The sequence below is a fragment of the Myotis lucifugus genome, unplaced genomic scaffold (assembly GCF_000147115.1).
Source record: "Myotis lucifugus unplaced genomic scaffold, Myoluc2.0 scaffold_212, whole genome shotgun sequence".
Lineage (NCBI taxonomy): Eukaryota > Metazoa > Chordata > Mammalia > Chiroptera > Vespertilionidae > Myotis > Myotis lucifugus.
Genome location: NW_005871260.1, coordinates 944,846 through 968,975, shown reverse-complemented (window position 1 = coordinate 968,975; position 24,130 = coordinate 944,846). Strand labels below are relative to the sequence as shown.

General features: G+C 43.2%; 1 protein-coding gene across 1 annotated transcript in view; it reads left to right on the top strand.

Moving 5' to 3' along the window:
• Positions 1-24,130, top strand: part of LOC102419324 (phosphatidylinositol 3-kinase regulatory subunit beta-like) — a 50,301-nt gene that overhangs the window by 5,292 nt on the left and 20,879 nt on the right. Inside the window, 3 exon segments of the mRNA XM_014463593.1 lie at positions 3,434-3,496; positions 3,532-4,012; positions 4,015-4,250. Coding sequence (XP_014319079.1) covers positions 3,434-3,496; positions 3,532-4,012; positions 4,015-4,250 — 780 coding nt within the window.

The window sequence follows — 24,130 nt, the reverse complement described above, 5'->3', positions numbered from 1 at the left end:
TCATATGATAACTCTATTTTTAGTTTTTTGAGGATTCTCCAGATCAGATTGTTTTCCATAATGGCTGCTCCAATTTACAATCCCACCAACAGTTCACGAGGACTCCCTTTTCTTCACATCCTCAGAAACACTTGATATTTCTTGACTTTTTCATAATAGCCTTTCTGATATGTGTGAGGTTATATCTCATTGTGGTTTCAATTTTTATTTCCCTGATGATTAGTGATGTTGAGCATCTTTTCTTACGTGTTTGCCATCTGTTTTTGGAAAACTGTCTATTTATGTCCTCTGCCCATATTTTAATTGGATTGCGGTGTGTTTTTGCTATTAAGGTTTATGAATTCCTTATATTTTTGGATGTTAGCCCTTTATTGGATATATCATTTGTGAATATCTTTTTCCCATCCAGTAGGCTATCTTTTCATTCTGTTGATGGTTTCCTTTGCTGTGCAAAAACTTTTTAATTTGATGTAGTCCCATTTATTTATTTTTTCTTTTGTTTCCCTTGCCCAAGGAGACATAGCCAAACAGATATTGCTAAGACCACTGTCAACGAGTTTTTTGCCTACTTTTTCTTTTAGAAGTTTTATGAGAAGTAATATTGGAAAGATGGAAAAACTAGGAGAGGGTATTCCAGGCTAGGAATGTAATAGCAAATCTATAAAAATAGTGGTGACCAGATCTCATTCAGAACACAACAGGTAATTTTCCTGAAGAGAGGGCACCTGCAAGGGTGTTGTGGGAAGAGGGGGCAAGCAGACATTAAAGGGTCTTCATTGCCTCAATGGGGAGTCTGCATTTCACTTAGTAGGACAGCCATTAAAATAAAAATATTAAATTATGTCAAATATTATTCCATCCGTAGTTAAAAAATAGACACAGATGCATATTTGTCTACATATAAAAATGCCCACAAAACAGTCTAGAACAGCCGTGGGCAAACTATGGCCCGTTTGAAATGGATAAAACTAAAAAAAAAAGACCGTACCCTTTTATGTAATGATGTTTACTTTGATATTAGTTCACACAACCACTCCATCCATGCTTTTGTTCCGGCCCTCCGGTCCAGTTTAAGAACCCATTGTGGCCCTCGAGTCAAAAAGTTTGCCCACCCCTGGTCTAGAATGTTACACAAAAAATGACTCTCAGTGGTTGCCTCTGGGGTAGGGGAAAAGTAGAGTTGGAACGGATTAAAAAGGAACTTCGGCTTTTTTATTGTATGCATTTCTGCTTCATGGTTTGGTTTTGTTGTTTTTACAACAGGTTGTATTAATATATCACTTATGTACATTTAAAACACAATTTCTTAAGAGAAAATTCTGTGGTAGTTTGTTCATTTTTTAAAACCAAAATGCAATTAAAACCCCAAACTTAACTAATTTTTGTGTAAAAGAAAAAAGTAAAATCTAATGTCAACTTGCCCAGCATGGTCTTTGCTGATTAGAACCTCATCATGAAACTCATGTTCTGAAAGGGCAGAGGTAAGTATACGTTAAGACAAAAAGACCCTTAAGTTTGGAGGGCGGAGTGGCAGCCTCCAAGAGGGAAGGAGGTGGAATTTCAAATACAATCTCCTGTTGCACTCCCAGCTCAGACTCTTGCTTCACATTTGGAGTATGGTGAACTGGTCAAGAACATGGGCTTTTGCATATTGGTTATATGCAACTTACTGAATAAACTAGGTAGCTCCTACTTTTTACTCCTTTTTTACAGACGAGGAAATGGATGCACGGAAAGGTCATTTAACTTGCCCGAAGTTACACAAGCAAAAGTGGTAAAAAGTGGTAAACCCAAGTCATTTGATCCCTGAGCCTGGGTTGTTTTTGTTGTGTGTGTTTTTATTTTATTTTGTTTTAATCCTCACCCAAGGATATTTTTTTCCAATGATTTTTAGAGAGAGTGGAAGGGCGGGAGAGAGAGAGAGGAGAGAGAAACATCGATGTGAAAGAGACACATTGATTGGTTGCCTCCTATAGGCACCGCACCGGGACTGGGGATCGAACCTACAACCCAGGTACTCACCCTTGACCAGAATCAAACCCTCAACCTTTCAACCTTTCAGTGCACAAGACAATGCTCCAACTAACTGAGCCACCCGGCCAGGGCTGAGCCTGGGTTCTTAGATCTTACACGGTGGGGCCCAGCTTTGGATCCCAGCCCCCACCAACATCACAAGCCCGGACACATCCTGTAACCTCTCTAGGCTTCTGGTTTCTCCTCTATCACATGAGAATGAAATGAGATAATATATTAAAGGACCGAGTACACTGCCTGGCACATGCATAACGCTCAATAATAAATTGTAGCCACTAGTATTATTATCTAATGATGTCTATACAGTGGGGCCTTGACTTACGAGTGTCCCGACTAACGAGTTTTTTGAGATACCAGCTGTCTCTCGGCCGATTTTTTGCATTGAGTTGACAGAGTAATTTGAGTTAACGAGCTCCTTAACGAGCTGGGTCTCGGAACAAATTAAACTGGTAAGTCAAGGCCCCACTGTAGTAGTATATATAAAAAGCCAGCTACCTTAGGGACCAGAGACCAGAACACCACGGCCCCTCGCCCAGGCTGGCCCCACCCCCCAGGGAGCAGTTAGGGGCGCCCCTAGGCAATGCGATAGGGTGTGAGTTCGATGGGGGAAAGTCGAAGAAATAGAGGGGAAGGTGTTAAGGGTCTGCAGGGTTGGGGTGGTCGCCGGAGTAGGTTTGGAGTGTGCTGGGGAAGGAAGAGGAAGCCCCGATTGGGAAATGGCTCAGCACAGTACCTTTCTCATTGCGAACCAGGACGGCACCAGCCGTGGACTGAATGGGCGGTTGTTTCATGAGTGTCTTGGGACCAACATGTTCATGGCAGCGGCTGTACTCCCGAAACTTCACTGATTCCAAATAGTAAACAGCTATCAACTCCAAAACAGAAAAATCCTCTCCAACTAGAGGCCTTGGACGTTGCCACTCCACTAAAGGAAACACCACCTAAGGAGGGGCTAGAAAAGCCGGAAGTATGCGACCAGAGGATTGTGGGATTGTGAAGGACGCCTGGGTGCCTACCGCTAGAGCAGCGGTTCTCAACCTGTGGGTCGCGACCCCTTTGGCGGTAGAACGACCCTTTCACAGGGGTCGCCTAAGACCATCCTGCATATCAGATATTTACATTACGATTCATAACAGTAGCAACATTACAGTTATGAAGTAGCAATGAAAATAATTTTATGGTTGGGTCACAACATGAGGAACTGTATTTAAAGGGCCAGAAGGTTGAGAACCACTGCACTAGAACGTGAGCCTGTTATTGTGCATGTACATAGTCAGCTCTGTAGTCCTCAGTCTCGCAATGTGACTTCTGGCAGGAAATTATCTCTGTTGAGATTTGCTGTTCCCTTGCAGCGAGGAAGATCAGAATTAAAGGTTTCATTTGTTACCTTGGTTTGAAGCGGAGGACAAGGAGCCGCGAGTAGGACAAGCTCTACGAGGAGTACACACGCACCTCACAGTCTGTTACAGATTGAAAGCCTCCTCACGGGAACTGCAGATGAAGCACACAGCAATCGAAGCCTTCAATGAAACTATCAAGATCTTCGAAGAGCAGGGCCAGACTCAAGAGAAGTGCAGCAAGGAGTATCTGGAGCGCTTCCAGCATGAGGGCAATGAAAAACAGATGCAGAGGATCCTGCTCAACTCAGAACGGCTCAAGTCTCGCATCACCGAGATCCACAAGAGCCGCATGAAGCCGAAACAGGAGCTGTGGACACAGACCTTGGACAACCGGGAGATCCATAAGCACATGAACAGCCTGAAGCCAGACCTCATGCAGCTGCACAAGATCCGAGACCAGTACCTGGTATGGCTCACCCAGAAAGGCGCCCGGCAGAAGAAAATCAACGAGTGGTTGGGAATCAAAAATGAGACTGAAGACCAGTATGCACTGATGGGGGATGAGGATGACCTCCCCCAACATGAGGAACGAACCTGGTATGTGGGCAAGATCAGCCGCATGCAGGCTGAGGAAATGCTGAAGGCAAGCGGGATGGTACCTTCCTCATCCATGAAAGGAGCCAGCAGGGCTGCGATGCCTGCTCTGTGGTGGTGGATGGCGATACCAAGCACTGTGTCATCTACTGCACGGCCACTGGCTTGAGTTCTGTGGAGCCCTACAACCTGTACGGGTCTCTGAAGGAGCTGGTGCTGCATGACCAGCACATCTCCCTCGTGCAACACAATGATGCACTTACTGTCACACTGGTACATCCCGTGGGAGCCCCAGGCCCTGGGCCTCCCCCCGCCACACACACACACAGCCCACTGACTCAAACAGAGCAGGACCCCATCTTTCTGTCTGTCTGTCTCTCTTCTTTGTGAATCTTTCTCTTTCTCACTCTCTCTCTTGCTTTCTCTGAGTCTTTCTCTTCCTGTCACTCTTTCTATCCCCATCTCTGTCCTCTCTGTCTCTCTTAGTCTCTGTACCTCTAAGTCTCTGTTAAAGGAGCATACCTCCTCCACCCCATGCCCCCTATCCCCATGGGCACTGCCCTCCCCCAGCTCTGGCTGCCCCCACCAGTTCCTTCAGTTCCCCCAAGCTCCCCCTGCCTGTACCTGCCATGTTTACAAAAGCCCCTGAGATGCTCAGCCCCAGCCTGTTGCCCTGATTTTTAAGCCATAGACCTGGGGTCAGAGCAGGAAGATGGCAGGAAGGAACTTCTCTGGGCCACTTCCAAGAACCTCAGCTGTGACATTTGGGGCCAGGCAGGTCCCACCCCACAGACCCATCTTCCCCTCCAAACCCTGAAGTGAAACCCGCACCAGTTACCCTCACATGGAACTGCTGCCCAGAAGCCCTGCTCCCCGAAAAGCAAAATTATTAAAAACTAGAGACCTGGTGCATGAAAATTCATGCACTGGACAGGGGTTCCTCAGCCCGGCCTTCCCCCTCTCCCAGTCTGGGAGCCCTCAAGGGCGGGAGGCGACCTGGCGATCAGGGGAAGGCGACACCCCATCACACTTCTGCTGCTGCCACTGCCAGCAGCACAAGCCTCAGCCGGCCCTGGTTACCCGAGCCTCGGGCGGCCCTGGGCAACTGGGGGGCTGAGGGCGGGTCTGGCCACACCGTGCTCCTGCCACTCCCGCACCCCAGTGGGGCTGAAAGGACTGGGGGACTCTGGCGGGGCTGAGGGGACTGGGCGCTGTCATCTTGTGGCTGTGGGCACCGCCATCTTTGTGACGGTGTGACAGTCAATTTGCATATTCCCTCTTCATTACATTAGATAACCTCAAGAGCTGGATCCTATCTAACCCCAGGCTTCCCAGGAACCGAGGCTGCTGCAGGTACTGCTGGGCCAGACGAGATGTACCACGGCCCCCATGCAATTTCAAGGCTTCTCCTTGATCATGTTAGGTTCTGATTTTATTTTCTTGACTGTAAACCCATTTTCTCCTCTTTTGGGACAAGAACCCTGGTTTTGTCCCAAAAACCAGCTAGGCTGGCAGGTGGGTTTTATATGGTACATTGATACTGATGTGGATATAAAACATTGAACTAAAAAAAAAAAAGGAAAATGGGATAGTGACGAATAAGAAACTTTGGAGACAGTGAAGGGCTGTTTGTCCAGACTGTTGAGAGCTAAGAATTAGAGTTTGATTGGGATAGAAATCCTGCTAATAGTACCTGATGCCTGAAATCTGAGCACTCTACTTTTAGGTTTTCCAGTTCAAGTTTTTGGAAACTGCCTATTAAAACATTTCTGGTTGGAAAGTGTTTGTATAGAAGCCCATAAGTATTAAGTATTTGCTGTGTTTACCATGCTTAGCTCTCTGTAAGGAATATGGAATAATGTTAAATGCCTCATGTTCTCAAGAAGCTTGACTTTTAAAATAAAAAATAAAGAAGAAATATAAATATTAAAAATTCAAAAAAAGAAGCTTGAGTTTTAGGGGCAAAATCCGGCAGCTGGGCGAGTGGTTAGGGGCGATCAGGCAGGCAGGCAAGCGGTTAGGATCCAGCGGGATTGGGCTTAAACCGGCAGTCGGACATCCCCCGAAAGGTCCTGGATTGCGAGAGGGTGCAGACTGGGCTGAGGGACCCCCTCCCATGCATGAATTTTGTGCACCAGGCCTCTAGTATAATAATGAGAATCCAAAGACTTCCTTTTTCTGATTTCACCACAAATTTCTAGTTGAAAAGACTGCCTTGAGATTGCCTCACACTTGCTGGGGCTTTTGTGTCACACAAGCAAGCATGAAGCATGTCATTCTGGAGAAATTGTAGAGGTAAAACAGAGGTGCAAGAAGGGCAAACACTAAAACATGCAGGAGGCCCCTCTACCTGTCCCGATTCCAACAATGGAGGTTCTGCCACCTTACAACCAAAGAGAAGAGCTACAAATCGCCAATCTCCAGAACACCTACTTCATACAGATCTTCAGTGTTCTCCTGATCTTACTCAGATCTTGAAAGGGACCTATATGTCAAAGGCTGGTCGCTAATCAACTCCCCCTTCTAATAAATCATTACTTTTGGAGGTTTTTTAAAGTCCACTTAACCCTTTATCATTAATATATTTTCTGTAGTGAAAATTTAAATTTAGCATTAACCCTGGCCAGGTTGCTCAGTTGGTTGAACTGTCGTCCTGCACACCAAAAGGTTACAGGTTCAATTCCCAGTCAGGGCACATATCTAGGTTGTGGGTTCCATACCTGGTCAGAGCGTGTACGGGAGGCAACTGATCAATGTTTCTGTCACATTGGTCTCTCTCTCTCTCTCTCTCTCTTTCTCTCTCTCTCTCTCTATCAATAAAAACATATCCTCCAGTGAGAATTTTTTTTAAAAAATTTAGCATTAATATAGTCTGTTCGTGAGGGTTTTTTAAATTTTTTTAAATGCTGTTGATGTGTCGATTGAACTACCAAGAGAGAATGAGTGGGAGGCTAGCCGAACAGTGTTGGTTAGCAGCTTTTACACTTTGTCCTTGTCAACCTCACTCTCATTTTTCATGATAATTTCATCTGTCAGTTGGCAAGCTTTAAAATGGATTTTTTTAAAAGATATATCTGTGGCAACAAGTTGCAAACTTGTTTTTTTTTTCTTCCTAGGTGTTTCTTTCTCATGCCTTTCTGAGAAAATGTCATTAATATTTCATCAAATGTGAGAGATGAATTCCATAAATATGAGCATATTTTTATTGTGAACTATTGTTGAATTCTTTTTATGGAGCACCTATCCTCAGGTCCTCTGTGACTCTGGTTTCCATAAGCCCTCTCTCCCCCCATCTCCCCACAGGAGGGACTTTTAGTTTCCCAAAGTCACCATGGCTGAATTCACAAGGCTCACAGGCCCAGGCATGACTCTCATTTGCCAGCAACTGCTAGTTTCCTTAGTAGCTCTTGGATGATCACCTGATTCCCATTGTCTTATATTAACATTTGCAGGATACTTGGTATTTCTTATTCCTACAACTTATCTGTGCCTTGGGCAAATTACTTAACCTCTCTGAGTAGGTGTTATTTTTTGCTCATCTGCAATAAGGGAACAATAACACCTACTTTGTAGGTCATTGTAGGGATTAAATATATGTAAAGTTCTGATCCTAATGCCTACCACACAGCCAACATTTGATGTCTGTTACGATAATTTTTTGTCTTGAACTTATCTGACTACTGTTCTTATTTAATGAGGGAGGTGCTATTATAATGAATGGTTAGAGACCTGAATAACCCTGCTCTATGGGCTTCCAGGTGAACTTGTCCTTTGGGTCAGAATGGCCAGGGTACCCCTGTGGGAAGTCTCTTCCCAGCTTCCTCGGTGTTTTCAGAAATGACTTCTGGGCACTGCTGGTGGGTCCAGGCCTCGGTCAGAGGTAGCATACCTTGGAGACCCAGTGCTCACAGTGTAGACTGAGACTAGGATTTAAATGCCAGCTCCACCATTTATTAGCAAGTGACTATAACACTAAAAATTATTCAACCTTAGTTTTCCCATCTATAAACTGGAGATGTATTGTATCTTGGTAAGAAGCACTTCTCAACTTAACCGGTTTGGCTCAGTGGATAGAGCGTTGACCTGCGGACTAAAGGGTCCTAGGTTCAATTTCGGTCAAGGGCATATACCTTGGTCGTGGGCACATCCCCAGTAGGGGGCGTGCAGGAGGCAGCTGATCAATGTTTCTAACTCTATCCCTCTCCCTTCCTCTCTGTAAAAAAATCAATAAAATATATTTTTTTAAAAAGAAGAAGAATGCAGCCCTACTGACACCTCAGTTTTAGCCTGTGCGACCCTAACATGAGTGTACCAGATTGCAACCTACAAAACTGGGAGAAAATTAATGAATGTCAATTTAAGACACTATAACAGTGGTAATTTGCTACAGCGGCAATAGGAAGACAAATGTACTCCTTTCCCATGAGAAACTCATGTTTCTCAAATTCTCTGCCCTGTTTGGTATCTTTGATTCTATCCCTCACATTTTCAGTCGTATTCACTCAGATGTACTAGTAGAGATGAATCCATAAATTCTATATTTACTCTAAAATTGAAATCCGTACTCATTATAGGATGAGAGTCAGATTGCACGTCTCCTTGTGTGAAGTTCCTCTGTCATTTACACACAATTAGATTTCAGGGAAGTCACTGTGCCGCGGAAATGAGTGTGCTTTGAACATAAAGCCAGTCAGCCTGGAGAGGCAAAAGAGATGTTTTAAAATTCTGTCAAATGCCTTTGAATCTAGATTAAGCCTAGCTTTTATAGGAAAGAAGCCCAATTTCAGAAGTGACCTTTAGGTACCTAAGGGGAATGTTGCAAAGTTTCAAATGCCTTATAAAAGTCCTAGGAATGGATACAATATCACTTTTTATAAAACCTTGCAGTGCAAATTGAGCGAATTCTGGCAGAAATGCCAACAGATAGTTATGGTAGACCTTAAGGAAGCCATGGCTTATTTTCTTCAACCATTTTGTTTAGAGCCTGGGAACCATTTATAACAAGTGTCATGACAAAAAAAAATTGTTTAAATGTCTCTCAACCACAGTTTCTAAGTGCAGTTTGAAAGAGCTGCCTGATGGGAGCACCATTTAACAGGATTTGGTTTATTGAAACTCATGCTAACATCGGTGCCTTTGCAAGCAACAGGCCTGCCCGCCCAGAGCAGCCAGGAGAGAGGGAAGGAAAGGTTGCTAGGAAGACAAATGGGCATGCTCTGGAACTGAACAGAGCCTGAGACTTCTCTGAGACTTCTCTCTGTGATAAAATCAGTCACCTTTGGTAGACTTCTTGACTCTGAGCTACCCTCTCTCTGTTGACATGGTGTTGACATCTGGCAAAATGGTTCTGATGTGGGCGTGGCCCCAGGTTTCCACATTCTGCATTTCTGGTCACCAGAGTGGACTATCAAGTAACCAAATGCACAGTTTACATTTTGTGTACAGTTTAAAATAATAATTTCTAATGGTATATGTTTTCCTTCATATCTTACTCTGAAACGGGAAAAAGCAAAATGGATTTCAAAGAAGAAAATCAGCCAATCAGCTTTCACTGGACCAAGACTCTAAAATCTGGAGTCCATTTCTGGTTCTGCTAATGCCCCAGGACATGAAAATGAACAACTCACAGGCATGGGGTGCCCTTGGCTTACACTCTCCTTCTACCATGAAAGGACCGGCAAATACTGTGGTGCCTGAGAGCATGGGTTTCCAAGTTGGAGAGACCTAGCTTTCAGTCCCAGCTCTGCCATTTTGTGGCTTTGCATTACTTAACCTCTCCAACTTTCAGGGTCTTTACCTTTAAATGAGTATAATAATATCTATTTTCTAAAGATGGCATCATAAGAAAACCATACAATACATGTACCACAGTGCCTTACATGTGGTGAGCACCCACAAATGTTCACGGTTATTATTATTACAACTACAGTTGGCCCTTGAACAACACAGAAGCGGGAGTTAGGGGCACTGACCCCTATGCCATCAAAAATTCACATATAAACAAAATGAACTAACAAGCAAAATAGAGACAGACTCATAGATAGAGAGCAGGCTGACGGCTGGGGGTGGGGGTGGCGGGGAGGTCCTTGGGGAGGAGGTAATGGGATTGAGCAAAAAAGAAACAAAAAAAGAGAAAGAATTCATGAACATAAACAACGGTGTGGTGATTGTGGGAGGGAAGGGATGGTGGAAGGAGGTGGAGAAGAGTATGGGGGATAAATGGTGATGGAAGGAGATTTCACTTGGGAAGGTGAGCACACAATACTGTATACAGATGATGTGTTGTAGAATTGTGCACCTGAAACCTGTATAATTTTGTTAACCAGTGTCACCCCAATAAATTTAATTTAAAAATAGATTAATTGATTAATTTTTTTAAATCCATGTATAACTTTTGACTTTCCAAAAACTTAAGATACTAATAGCTGACTGATGGCCTTACCAGTAACATAAACAGTGGGTTAACACATATTTGTACGTTATATATATTAGTTACCCTATTCTCACAATAAAGTAAACTGGAGAAAGAAAATGTTATTAAGAAAAATCATAAGAAAGAGAATATACATTTACAGTATTTATTGGAAAAAATTCGTGATAAATGGACCCCCGCACAGTTCAACCCTATGTTGTTTAAGGGTCAATTGTATTAAATAGGACTGGCACGTGCCTTCATGGAACATATGCAACATATCTTTGTCAGAACCTTCTAATTTCATATTTATCCACAGGTTTATATCATCAAAACGAAATGGTTACCAAATAAGTTGCTTTACATAATCTGTTTCAAAAAAGTAAATCTCATTGGCCAGATACATTCCACCTCTACCACTTTGTATTCCTGACATGCCCGCACCTGTAAACTACCTCTCACTGTATGAATTCAAATAACACTGCTTGAAAAATAAAAGAGAGGCAGTGTCACTGTGAGAGGGAAGCTGTTAGTACAGGGCAAAGCCAGCACACAGAAGCCAAACAAAGCACATTTGTCTCTGTCATCGCCACCCAGTCCCGTTTCCAGAGCTTAGCAACCGTTTTCGTATGTTCAGTTTATTAATTGGGTTTCTGTCACCTACAAAGTCCACCACTGTCCATCTGGAGCCAGGGTTGAGGCCTGTAGTCTGGGTGCTTACCCTGAAAGGCAGCCTCCTAAAAACCAACAGTAGCCACAACGAGGCAGGCTGCCAGGGATCACTGCCAGGTGACCGCCCCCGCCACTGCCCACTGAGTGGAGAAAGGGCACCTGTTCTCAGAGGACCAAGGCATTCTGTTGGGATCAGCCAGGAAGCATTTCACGTAACTAAACTTGTCAAACAAATGGAAATATCAAACAAGAAAGGTTACCGCATCTCAGTGGGTAGATATAATCTGCCACGTATGTTGGCAAAAATGCAATGCAGTAAAAAGGAAGCAAGATTTGCTTCTTTGCCCCCATTCTGTGATGATAAGAAGGTAAACAAAAGTATGGGCTATAGTTACATGAACCTTTGAGTCAGAAAATATGGGTTTTGACTCTGGTTCTTGGTGACCTTGATCTAGTCAGCTATTAAACTGAGTCTTGATTTCTTATCTCCAAAATAATGATGAGATTAGATAGGTAGATAGATAGATATAAGGAATTAGATATTACATGGGAAAGCCCCTAGTTTTATGTTCTTTTTTTTTCATTTTTTATTTTATTGGAATAACATCTATATAATAAAAGCCTAAGCGATCATTACGGCAGAACGACCAGAACAACCAGGCGCTATGATGCACACTGACCACCAGGAGGCAGACGCTCAATGCAGGAGCTGCCCCCTGGTGGTCAGTGTGCTCCCACAGGGGGAGCGCCGCTCAGCCAGAAGCTGGGCTTATAGCTGGCGAGTGCAGCAGCGGTGGCAGTAGCCTCTCCCACCTCCACGGCGGCAATAAGGAGCAGCGAGCTGGCGGGTGGTAAGGAGTGAGGGCTACCAGACTGTGAGAGGGATGTCTGCCAAGGGATCCTGGACTGTGAGAGGGCGCAGGCCAGGCTGAGGGAGCCCCCCACTCCAGTGCATGAATTTCATGCACCAGGCCTCTAGTTGGTTAATAAAATTATATAGGTTTCAGATGTACAATTCTATGATACATTATCTATATATTGTATTGTGTGTTCACCACCCAAAGTCAAGTCTCATTTCATCACCATTTATAGATCCCCCTTTATTAGTATGTTCTCAAATCGTTGTCCTGCTTCATGTCCTACCCTGACCTCTACCAACTCTTGGTTATCCATCAGTTGATTATATTTGTCAAAAATTACACACACCTTCCCCAGCCAATGTGGCTCAGCATTTAAGCATTGACTCAGGAAATAAGAAGTCTAGTCAAGGCACATGCCTGATTGTGGGCTCAATCCTCAGTAGGGGGTGTGCAGGAGGCAGCGGATTGATGTTTCTCTCTCATCAATGTTTCTATTTCTCTATCCCTCTTCCTTCCCCTCTCTCTAAAATCAATAAAAACATTTTTTTAAAGGCTCTGGTCAAATAAACATAAGAAATTCTGCATGCTAAATCCCCTTCTTTAAAAAAAAAAAGGAATTACACAGGTCTTTATTCTTTCTTTCTTCTCTTTCTTTTCAGCATTTCTATACTTGCTAGGCTCTTTATTTATGATTACTCCTGGCCAGAAGGGGAAATCAAAGAGGAGACATATCAAGCATTCCTAAAGAATGTTATCAGAGAAAGTTACTAGTACTGTGCTTAAATAAAACATAAATTTTGTTTCTCTAGATTTTCCTTGAATCCTATTAAAAGCCCACCCAAGTCTGTATTAGCAGTATAGATATGAGACCCAATATTATTCCATTAGGACTCACATGACTTAAAAACAGCTTGAAGTGGGGGTAGTCTTTCAGTAGCAAGATCATTTTGCATTAACACTATTTCAGAAGGATCATTATTTTTAAGAAACATTTTTATAAAACCCGAATGTCTTCTTTTACCTTTCTTAAATTATTGTAATAACAAAATTTTTCTTTTAATGTCATGGCCTTGATAGCTACTCAAATAATACTTTAGCTCAGGGGAGAGAATTGAATGGCTCCTGTCCAAGTGAGATATTATTCTAGTTAATTATTAGCATTAAAATTCCAATTTAGTGTTCAACACACTAATAGACAGATGCTGCCGCTGCTATGGGTCAATGCTTTTGTAAAAGACAATCTCATGCTAGTCAGGTATGAAATTATGTTGAAAGGTTGAACGAGCTAATGCCACTGTGAGCTGCTAGTGTATACCCAGAACTCAGCACAAAATAAGACCCACATAGGTTGCCTGGGGTAAGTCTAGGACTTTGGTAAATGAAGTTCATTAACATTCAGCAAATGGTTTCTATTAATAGCACTTATTAAACAAAATACAGTAAAGGGCACTCTGGGGGGTTTCCAAAGAAATGGAGTGCCTCTGGCTCCAAGAAGGTCAGTCAGGGCAGGGCTAGAAACATGGATCAGAGAACAGCTTTACAGAGCAAACATATCAACGTGCCCAAGTTAAAACAGTTTTGTGTACACTCATACGAATTTATAGGGCTCCTGGCAAAAACAAGGGAACAGGTCAGAGGACTCAGTCAGGAAAGTCTTTGAGGGTTAAGTAAAAGTGAAAGGGGGTATTTCAGAAGCAGTATGGTGGTCAGTATAAATGCTTGAGTCAAAAACCAGTAATGCCCCACCGGCATAGCTCAGTGGTTGAGCATCGACCTATGAACCAGAAGGTCACAGTTCAACTCCCGGTCAGAGCACATGCCCGGATTGTGGGTTTGGTCCCCAGTGTGGGGTGTGCAGGAGGCAGCTGACTGATGATTCTCTCTCCTCATGGATGTTTCTATCTCTATCTCTCTCTCTCTTCCTCTCTGAAATCAATAAAAATATTTTTTTTAAAAAAAGGAGAACCAGCAACTTGTGTGAGAGAGGAAGGAAATTAAGTCATAGTTGCTGGAGAAGGTCTGTAAAAGAGTAAAAACAAAAGGTGGGAACATTTGAGGAATTGTTCCATATTTTCACTGTAAGAATGGTATACATTTGTCAAATATGAGCATAAAATGGTACGATTTTGTAAATGTAAGTTATACCTCAATAAATTTTTAAAAGATGGATTTAAAAAGTTTTAATTAAAGAAATTAAATCAACAGATTAATTTTTCAGGTTGATCTTTTTCTTTCCTTCTTTCTTTTTCTAATTGAATTTAAAATCTAATACCGAGTTACTAGAGAGAAACTTCTCAAACTTGTTTTTTTAAATAAAAACACTCATAAAAATCATACCTTTGGAATTGGATACAGCTTTATATAACTGTGTATACATTTTTAAGGCCAAAATTGTACTGTCTTTTTTTCCTTTATTTTTGTTACTTTTTCACTCATCCTTCCACCCTGTTTTCAGAATCTAGGGGTCTGTTTATGTTATGTTTTGTTCATCCGCTTTGTTTTTTTAGACCCCACAAATTAAGTGAAATCATAGGTATTTTTCTTTGTCTCATTTATTTCACTTAGTCTAATAACCTCTAGATCCATCCCTGTTGTCACACAGAGTAAGATTTCATTCTTTTTTATGGCTGAGTAATAGTCTATTGTGTGTATATATAAAGGTTGGCCAAAAGTAGGCTTACAGTTGTTCATAAGGTTAAATAATGCAATAATCTATCTCTATATATAAAAGCCCAGAGACCATTACAGCAGAATGACTGGAATGACCAGAATGACTGGTCGCTATGATGTGAACTGAACACCAGGGGGCAGACACTCAACGCAGGAGCTTTCCCCTTGGGTGGTCAGTGCATTCCCCACAGCAGGAGTGCCACTCAGCCAGAAGCCAGGCTCATGGCTGGTGAGCGCAGACCGGTGGCGGGAGTCTCTCCTGCTTCCTCAGCAGCGTAAGGAGCTACGAGCCAAGCTGTAAGGAGCGAGCAGGCAGATGGTTAGGAGTGAGCAGGTGAGCAGTTAATAACGAGGGGTCCCAGATTGCGAGAGGGATCCCGGATTGTGAGAGGGAACAGGCCAGGCTGAGGGACACCCCCCCTGCAAGCACAAATTTTGTGCATCGGGCCTCTAGTCCTATATAATAAAAGGGTAATATGCAAATTGACCCTAACAGCAGAACGACTAGGAATGACTGGTCATTACGACAAACACTGACCACCAGGGGGCAGACGCTCAATGCAGGAGCTTCCCCCTGGTCGTCAGTGCACTCCCACAGGGGGAGCTCTGCTCAGCCACAAGCCAGGCTGATGGCTGCCAGACTGCCAGCTTAGGCCCAATCCCCCGGGGAGCGGGCCTAAGCCAGCAGGTGGTCATCCCCCGAGGGGTCCCAGACTGTGAGAGGGCACAGGCCGGGCTGAGGGACCCTCTGAGTGCACAAATTTTTGTGCACCGTGCCTCTAGTATATGTATAAAAGACTAATATGCTGTGTTCATCTGACCAGTTGCTATGACACACACTGACCACCACGGGGCAGACGCTCAATGCAGGAGCTGCCATGATGCGCACTGGCCATTTACAGAGAAATGGCACCACGGACCTGGTGCCCACAAAGCAACACTCAGCTTCCCCCAAGTGGGACACAGGTCCCGTCCACCAAATTAAAGCCAACACTGCCGAGACCCCATGGCGCAAAATGCAGCCCACAGCCCAGCCCAGCCCAGAAATGGTGGTTGTGGGTGCCAGGTAATGACGTCACGTAGCAATGCCCAGCTTCCTCTCCCTAGCCACTAGCCTCCTTGGAGTTTCTTCAGCCCAGGAACACAACTTGCTTTATAGCCAGGTGCAAACATTTCACACTTCAACCAAATGTCTGAAACGTTTTCCCGTGCCTCATCTCATTTGATCCCCACAGAAGTCCTGGAGTAGGTAGATAGGAGACTCTGTGGAATCCTGTTTTCTTTTCTTTAGCCGGAAAACGGAGATTTAGAAAGCTTAGAAACTTGACCCGACTGAAAAGAAGTAAGAAATGGTGGACCTTGAAAATGACTTCAGGTTTTCTCACTGCACAGAATATGGTCAAATACTGCTGCAGTTAAATATTTTACCCTCTGTTCTCCCTGCGTGATCTACAATAATAATCTGCTTCATGTTGATATTTATGGCTGTGTTGCTGACAATTACCTGAAAGAGAAGTTGGGATGCTTCACTGGGCTGGAAAAAGTTTAGCTAAAGTAGAAAGCAGATCTAATTAAACAAGTTTGTCTATATATATAAAGCTCTCGTTGGCACCAATCATACGTGTGTTTTGATCTGTCATTGTCGATCATGAGTTTGGTTGACACTTCTATATAGAGAAAGGGTGAATAGCAATATTCAAATATTTCTTCTAATTAATTTCCTTTCAATGTGCACAAATTCATGCATCGGGCCTCTAGTTAATAAATAATAATACAAGAATAAGCTCTGTTTTATGTATTCATACTGTAATCCTACTTTTGGCCAACCCTGTATATATGAAATACTACTTTATCCATTCATCTATCAATGGACACCTAGGTTGCCTCCATATCTTGGCTATTGTAAAGAATGCTGCAATAAACATAGGAGTATATATGTTTTTTAATTAGTATTTTTGTATTCTTTGAATAAATACTCAGAATTAGAATTGCTGGGTCATATTACAACTCTATTTTTAATTTTTTGAGAAATCTCCATATTGTTTTCCATAGTGGCTGCACCAATTTACAGTGCACAAGATTCCCTCTTCTCCATATTCTCATCAACACTTGTCATTTGCTGTCTTTTTCATAATAGCCATTCTGACAGATGTGAGGTAATACATCATTGTGGTTTTGATTTGCATTTCTCTGATGATCAGTGATGTTGAGCATCTTCTCACGTATCTATTGGTCATCTGGATGTCCTCTTTGGAGAAATGTCTATTCAGGTCCTCTGCCCATATTTTAATTGGATTGTTTGTAGGGTTTTTTGGTGTTATGCTTTATGAGTTTCTTACATATTTTTTTTGGTATCTATGTTCATCCAGGATATTGTCTTATAGTTATCTTTTTTATAGTGTCTTTTTATGATTTTGGTATCAGGGTAATGATACCAAATGAGTTTGGAAGCATTCCTTCCTCTTCTTGTATATTACCTAGTAACATATTTAAATCCACAAAATGTATATATTGTAAGCAAGTGTATTGCTCTTTATCTGATACAAACTATGGTGAGATTGAAATTGTGTGCCTTCAGCCAACAGCTTTAGCACTATGAAATGTAAGGTAGGATGTAGCAGGTTACAAATTTCCCATCGTAATAACAAAAAAATTATGTTATGATATTAGAGTTTATAAATGTTGTAATTAGTAGATAAATACTTCAGAATAACGAAGTTTAAAATGTTAAATAAAATATGGGAAAGTATAGGCAAAATATATGAAAACATGGGGAAATTTAACAGAGAAAAAAATTCTATACAAAACTGAAATGGACATTTTAGAATAAAAATACATAATATCTAAACTTTAAAACTAATTGGATGTAATTAACAGAGGCCTGGAAACAGCAGAATACAAAATTGGTGAACTGAAAGACAAGTCAATATATTATATCCAAACAAAAGCACAGAGAGAAAAGAAAGAATGACAAGAACAGAACAGAGTATAAAAAAACACACACATAAAACAGTCAAAGGTTTATGTGTGTATTTGGAGTTCCAGGGGGAGGAGAGATAAATTAGGGCAGAAGAAATGCCTGATGAAATAATAGTTCTGTACTTTCTAAAACTGATCAAAGGCATTAAACTACAGATTCAGGTAAAGGTAAACACCAGGCAAGGTAAAAACAAAGGCCATCTTTGTGTGTGTGTGTGTGTGTGTGTGTGTGTGTAAGTGTGTGAGTGTGTGTGTAATATGTTTTTATTGATTTTTTAGAGAGAGGAAGGGAGAGGGATAGAAAGATAGAAACATTGATTAGCTGCCTCCTGCACCCTGCATACCTCTTACTAGGGATTGAGCTCACAACCCAGGCATGTGCCCCAACTGGGAATCAAACTGGCAACCTCTTGTTCCCTGAGTCAATGCTCAACTGCTGAGCCACATGGGCCGGGCCAAAGAAGACCATCTTGATTAAAGTTTAGAAATCCAAATAAAAGCAAGGGGGGAAAAATCTTAAAAAGCAGCCAAGGAAGCAGGCAACAATTATATTAACAGCTGAATTTTCAAAGGAAATTGGAAACCAAAAGACAATGAAATAACATCATTAATGTGTTGTGGTTGGGAAAGGAGGCGTAGATAAAATAAAAACTGCCCACCCACAATACTATACTCAGTAAACATATCCTTCAAAAATTTAGAGTGAAATAAAGATGTTTCCAGGTAAGTAAAAGCTCAGAGAATTTGTCACCAGCAGCCTGACACTATTAGATCTTCTAAAGGAAGTTCTACAAGGTATAGGGAAACAACCCCAAATGGAAGCTAGTGCTACAGAAAGTAATGAGGAGCAGTAAGAAGTAAAGATAAAATCATATTCACCGTCCAGCCAGTGTAGAGCAGTGGTTGAACATTGACCCATGAACCAGGAGGTCACAGTTTGATTCCCAGTCAGGCCACATGCCTGGGCTGCAGGCTCGATCCCCAGTAGGGGGCATGCAGGAGGCAGCCGAACAATATTTCTCTTTCATCAATGTTTCTATCTCTCTATCTCCCTCCCTTCCTCTCCCTAAAAATCAATAAAAACATATTTTTAAAAATCATATTCATTGCTTTAAAATAGCAATAATAATGTCTTACAAAGGGCAGGAGGTAGTAAGTGAAATTAACTACAGTAAGCTGTTTGGGTAAAACCTAAGGAAGGTGTTTTATAATTAGTCAGAAATGCATATTGAAATCTCTAGCATAGCCACTAACAATGAATACAAGGATCTATACCAGGGGTGGGCAAACTTTTTGACTCGAGGGCCACAATTCCTGGACAAGCCAGGGGCTTAAACTGGACCGGAGGGCCGGGAACAAAAGCATGGATGGAGTGTTTGTGTGAACTAATATAAATTCAAAGTAAACATCATTACATAAAAGGGTACGGTCTTTTTTTTTTTTAGTTTTATTCATTTCAAATGGGCCGGATGCGGCCCGCGGGCCGTAGTTTGCCCACGGCTGATCTATACTAATAAAAGGGTAATATGCTAATTAGACTAGGAGACCTTCTGGACAAAGCCAGGGGCTTGGCCGGCCTGCAAACTGTCCCCAAATGGCCCTCAGACCCTCACCCAGGGCGGCCATGCCCCCCAGCAGGGACCCCCCACCCTGAAGGGGGTGTAGCCAGTCTGAAAACAGCCCTCAGCCCCTCACCCAGGCTGGCCACGCCCCCCAGCAGGGACCCTCACCCCATGGGGGCATGGCCAGCCTGGAAATGGCCCTCAGCCCCTTGCCCAGGCTGGCCACGACCCCAGTGGGGACCCCCACCCCGATGGGGGTGTGGCCAGCCTGCAAACCACCCCAAGCCCCTCGCCCAGGCCAGCCCCGTCCCCCAAGGGAACCCCCGCCCTGATCTGGGACCCCCTTCAGGGCAGACCAGCCGGCCCCCATCCGTGCACCAAGCCTCTATCTATACTAATTAAGGGTAATATACTAATTAAACTGGGAGACCTTCTGGATGTCCTTCCAGACAAAGCCATGGTGGCGGGGCTGAGGCAGAGGCAGTTAGGGGTGATCAGGCCAGGAGGGGAGGGCAGTTGGGGGTGATCAGGCCAGCGGGGGGGGCAGTTGGGGGCAAGCAGGCCAGCAGGCAGAGTGGTTAGGGGCAATCAAGCAGACAGGCAGGTGAGCGGTTAGGAGCCAGCGGTCCTGGATTTCGAGAGGGATGTCTGACTGCTGGTCAGACATCCCCCGAGGGGTCCCAGATTGGAGAGGGTGCAGGCCGGGCTGAGGGACAAACCCCCACACCCCATGCACAAATTTCGTGCACGAGGCCACAAGTATGTAATTAAAAGGCTAATCAAGCAGAAACACTTAATAACTATACCTGATTAATAGCCCCATTCCAGACCTAATGGTGGGCCCTAGAATCTGAAATTTTATCATGTTCCCTCAGTGGTCCTATGCCCCCAAGCATGACAGCCATTGCTGTAGACCTTAGATGTTCACTCAGCAAACCCTTTTACAAATTGCTTGCGGTTGCAATTATGAAGTGGCATAGATGATAAAAACACAAATCTACTCAGAGGCCACTAAAGAAAAATAAACAACCATAAGCCTAAGTACTATCTAGGAATAAATACAAAGGAGATAATAAATGTTCAAGCATCCAGTACAGTGTTCCCAAGGGCACCTTCATAAACAAAGTGAGTCCAATGAATAGAGAATTTTTTTCATTACCCCACGCTTTCCCTGAACCGAACCATTAATCTTCTCAGTCACACTCCTTTAAGAGGTGAACCACTGCTGTATCAAAAACAGGAATGTGATCATCAGATTTCCTTTCTCACCTTTGTATTCTGGCAACATCCCTGGGCTCAGAGATGAAGAAGGGTGATTTGTTGCCATTTGACAAGAGTCGTAGTAACTGTCATCCCTGTTGTACCTGCTGCTGATACTGACAGTTGTTTGGCACTTTAGTTTGTAATATGTTTCAAAACACATCATTTCTGTACAGGAGTCCTAGAGCAAAGATACAATAATGTTTCATTGTTATTATCATACTAGAAGCCTGGTGCATGAATTCCTGCATGGGTGGGGTCCCTTGGCCTGACCAGTGATTGAAGCCTATTGGGAGACCAGCCGGCTGGGGGGAGGGACCAGGGGAGGTTGGCTGTGGGAGCACACTGACCATCAGGGGGCAGCTCCTGCGTTAAGCATCTGCTCCCTGGTGGTCAGTGCGTGTCATAGCGACTGGTCAACCGGTTGTTCCGGTTGGTCAGTCTTAATGGTCGCTTAGGCTTTTATATATATACTAGAGGCCTGTTGCATGAAGATTCATGCAATAGGCCTTCCTTCCCCTGGCTGCCGGCACCGGTTTTCCTCTGGCACCCAGGACCCAGGCCTTTGGTCTGGCTGCAGCGAGGCTTGGCTTCTCTACTCCAGCTGCAGCGGAGAAGTCAAGTCTTCAGTCTTCAGTCATCTTCAGTCTTCAGTCATCTTAAGCCTTCGCTCTGTGCCTGCATATGCAAATTAACCGCCATCTTTGTTGGGTTAATTTGCATACTCATCCTGATTGGCTGGTGGGCGTAGCAGAGTGACACCGATTTTCATGTTTCTCTTTTATTAGTGTAGATATACATGTTTAAAATGTAATAAGAAAACTGAGGCTCTAAAAAAAAAGGAGCCTGTGCATTTGGGGGTATTTTTATTATGGTGCCTAGCATTACCTAATACAGAAACCAAAATTAGTATTCTGCCACTGCTGTTATAAAATCATTCAGGCAAACAATTGGCATTCTATATTTTTATCTCCAACTGCTATGCCTCTTGTTCCGTATCACAGGCCTAAATCCAACTTGTGTCTTCCCAAGAAAAGAGGATACATAATAAAAGACGAAAGGTAATTTTAGGGAAAGAAATCAATGGTGTTTGCATGCAATAAGTTCCTCATTCTTTCAAAAAGCCAGAACTATCTAAAATGCATGCAGTTTTAGAATACAGTAAGAATTGGCACTTCATTTTAGAGATCTACTACCCCCCAAAAAATCAAGATTGAATGGTGGAACATATAGAAGTGGTTAGCAGGTAACATGCAGTAAAAGATCTTATGGCTGTTTATTTTAATGTCTGTTCTCAATTCCCACCCTCATCCCCTTTTAAACATAATCCGCTCTTTTATCCCCAGCATATAGCACAGCATCTGGTACATATCAGGCTCTCTATTTTCTGCATGAATAACACTTGCCTAACCTTGCAGTGCTGCCTTGACTGTCTCACTACTGTTCTCCTTATATTGTCTTACCCATTTCTTGGAGGACAGGGTCCAGGCTCGATGCTATCTCTGATTCTCCAACAGCAAATACAGCACAAGCAAGATGAATGCGATGGTGATTTGAAAGTCCCAAGACTTTGGACTTTGCATTGTTTTCAGCTCCTGTCATCATTGGTAATACACACACACACACACAAAGAGTGAACACCATCTTCAAACAAAATTTTCTTTTTTCAAAGAACATTTTTAATAATAATAACCATGATGCCAGGCATTCTACTAGGTGCAGCACATGGTATATTATTTTTATTTTTCATCTTCAAAACATCTTTCCAAAAAGGAAGCCACAGTCAGGGAGAAAATGTTTGTAAAACATGCACCTGACAAAGGACATGTATCTAGAATATACAAAACACTCTTCATACCTAAATAATAAGAAAATAACCCAATTTTTAAAATGGGCAAAAGATTTAAACAAGCAATTCATCATAGAAATATGCAGGTGATAAATTAACACACGAAAAAATATTCAACATCATTAATTGTCAGGGAAATGGAAATTAAAACCACAATGAGCCCTGGCTGGGTGGCTCAGTTGGCTGGAGCATCGTCCCATACACCAAAGGGTTGCAGGTTTGATTACTAGTCAGGGCACATACCTAGGTTGCAGGTTTGATCCCAGGTCAGAGCACATTCAAGAAGCAACTGATCAATCTCTCTCTCTCTTTCTCTCTCTCTCTCTCTCTCTCTCTCTCTCTCTCTCTCTCTCTCTTTCTCTCTCTCTCTCTCTCTCTCTCTCTCTCTCTCTCTCTCTCTCTCTCTCTTTCCCTCCCTCTCTCTCTATTTCTCTGCCTTCCTCTCTTTCTAAAAAAAAAAAAAATCAGTAAGCATATCTTCAGGTAAGGATAAAGAAAAAATACAACACGATGAGATGCCAGTACACAACCACTAGAATAGTTAAATTTTTTAAATTGATCATACTAAGTATTGACAAGGAAATGGATCAACTGAATGCACTGCCAGTGGGAATATGAAATGGTACAACCACTTTGGAAAATAGTTTAATAAAATTTAACTTAAACATATATACCATGACCCAGCCATTCCATTCCTAGGTACTAACCCAAGAGAAAGGAAAGCAAATGGCCATACCAAGACTTGTCCACAGGCCCTGGCCAGAGTCGCTTCATCTGAACGTCACCCTCCTCATCCGCAATACGGACATAAATGGTCTGATCCATTGTAAGTCACTGAGCTTGTGTCATTTCCAAGTGAGATAAGGTGTATAAGGGAACGTTGAAACAAAAGCTTTACAGGTCTACACCACTGCAGTAATGATGCAGGTGGAGCCACCACCCCGACACAGTGCCTTTGTGCAGAACAGAAAGGGAGACTTCCTCTGGGTGGAAGAACTACATAAAGGACCCCTCTGAGCTGACCAGTCCCCACAGCATACACAGTAGGAGCCATGGCGCCTCTAGGCAGTGAAAAGGGCAGGAAGGGGCCAGGGGTTAGGAAGGGCAGAGAGGGTGAAATCCATGGTGATAGAGGAAGATTTGACTTTGGGTGGTGGGCACACAATGCAAAATACAGATGATATATCATAGAATGTACACTTGAAACCTATATAATTTTATTAACCAATGTCACCCCAATCAATTTAATTTAAAATATAGGAAAGGGCAGGGCATAGTGGGTGAAGCACAGCTGGATCTCTGCCCACACACACTTCCCCTTCCCCAGGCTGGGTGTTTTGAGTAAGTCAACAAACTCCTTACCCTTCCTCTGTGGCTCTAGACACAGTCCAGTCTTCCATCCTCACCACAGGGAAGCTGCATGCCTAAGTGAGAGCGTTTGGTGGAACAGCAGAGAGGAGGGAGGGTTTAGCAGTAGGTTCTGTCTGGGGCGCCCCAAGGGACAGTGATCCGCAAACTCACGGATTGCTTGAGGACTTGGGCCACATTGGCAACTGGTGAGAGAGAACACCAAGGGGTGAGAGTGTAGCTCTAAAAGGGAACGCAGAAGGACTCCGCAGCATGACCACTACCTCTCTCCTTCACCTCCCTCCCTGACCATCTTGCCTTGGGCTGGGCCACGCTCTTCCCGCCTGCTGCAGAGCGGCCCTGTTCTTGGAGGGTGAATTACCGCTGTGGGCTAGCAGAGCCGAGCCAGAAGCCAGCCGGGCTCAGGATTCTGTTCCCCAGGCTAAATGATCTTATTCCAAAGTAGTGAACCAAAGGCCATTACCGCAACATCATCAGCTTTATTTCTAATTTACATGATCTATGCACCTTTCAGGATTACACATTCCAAT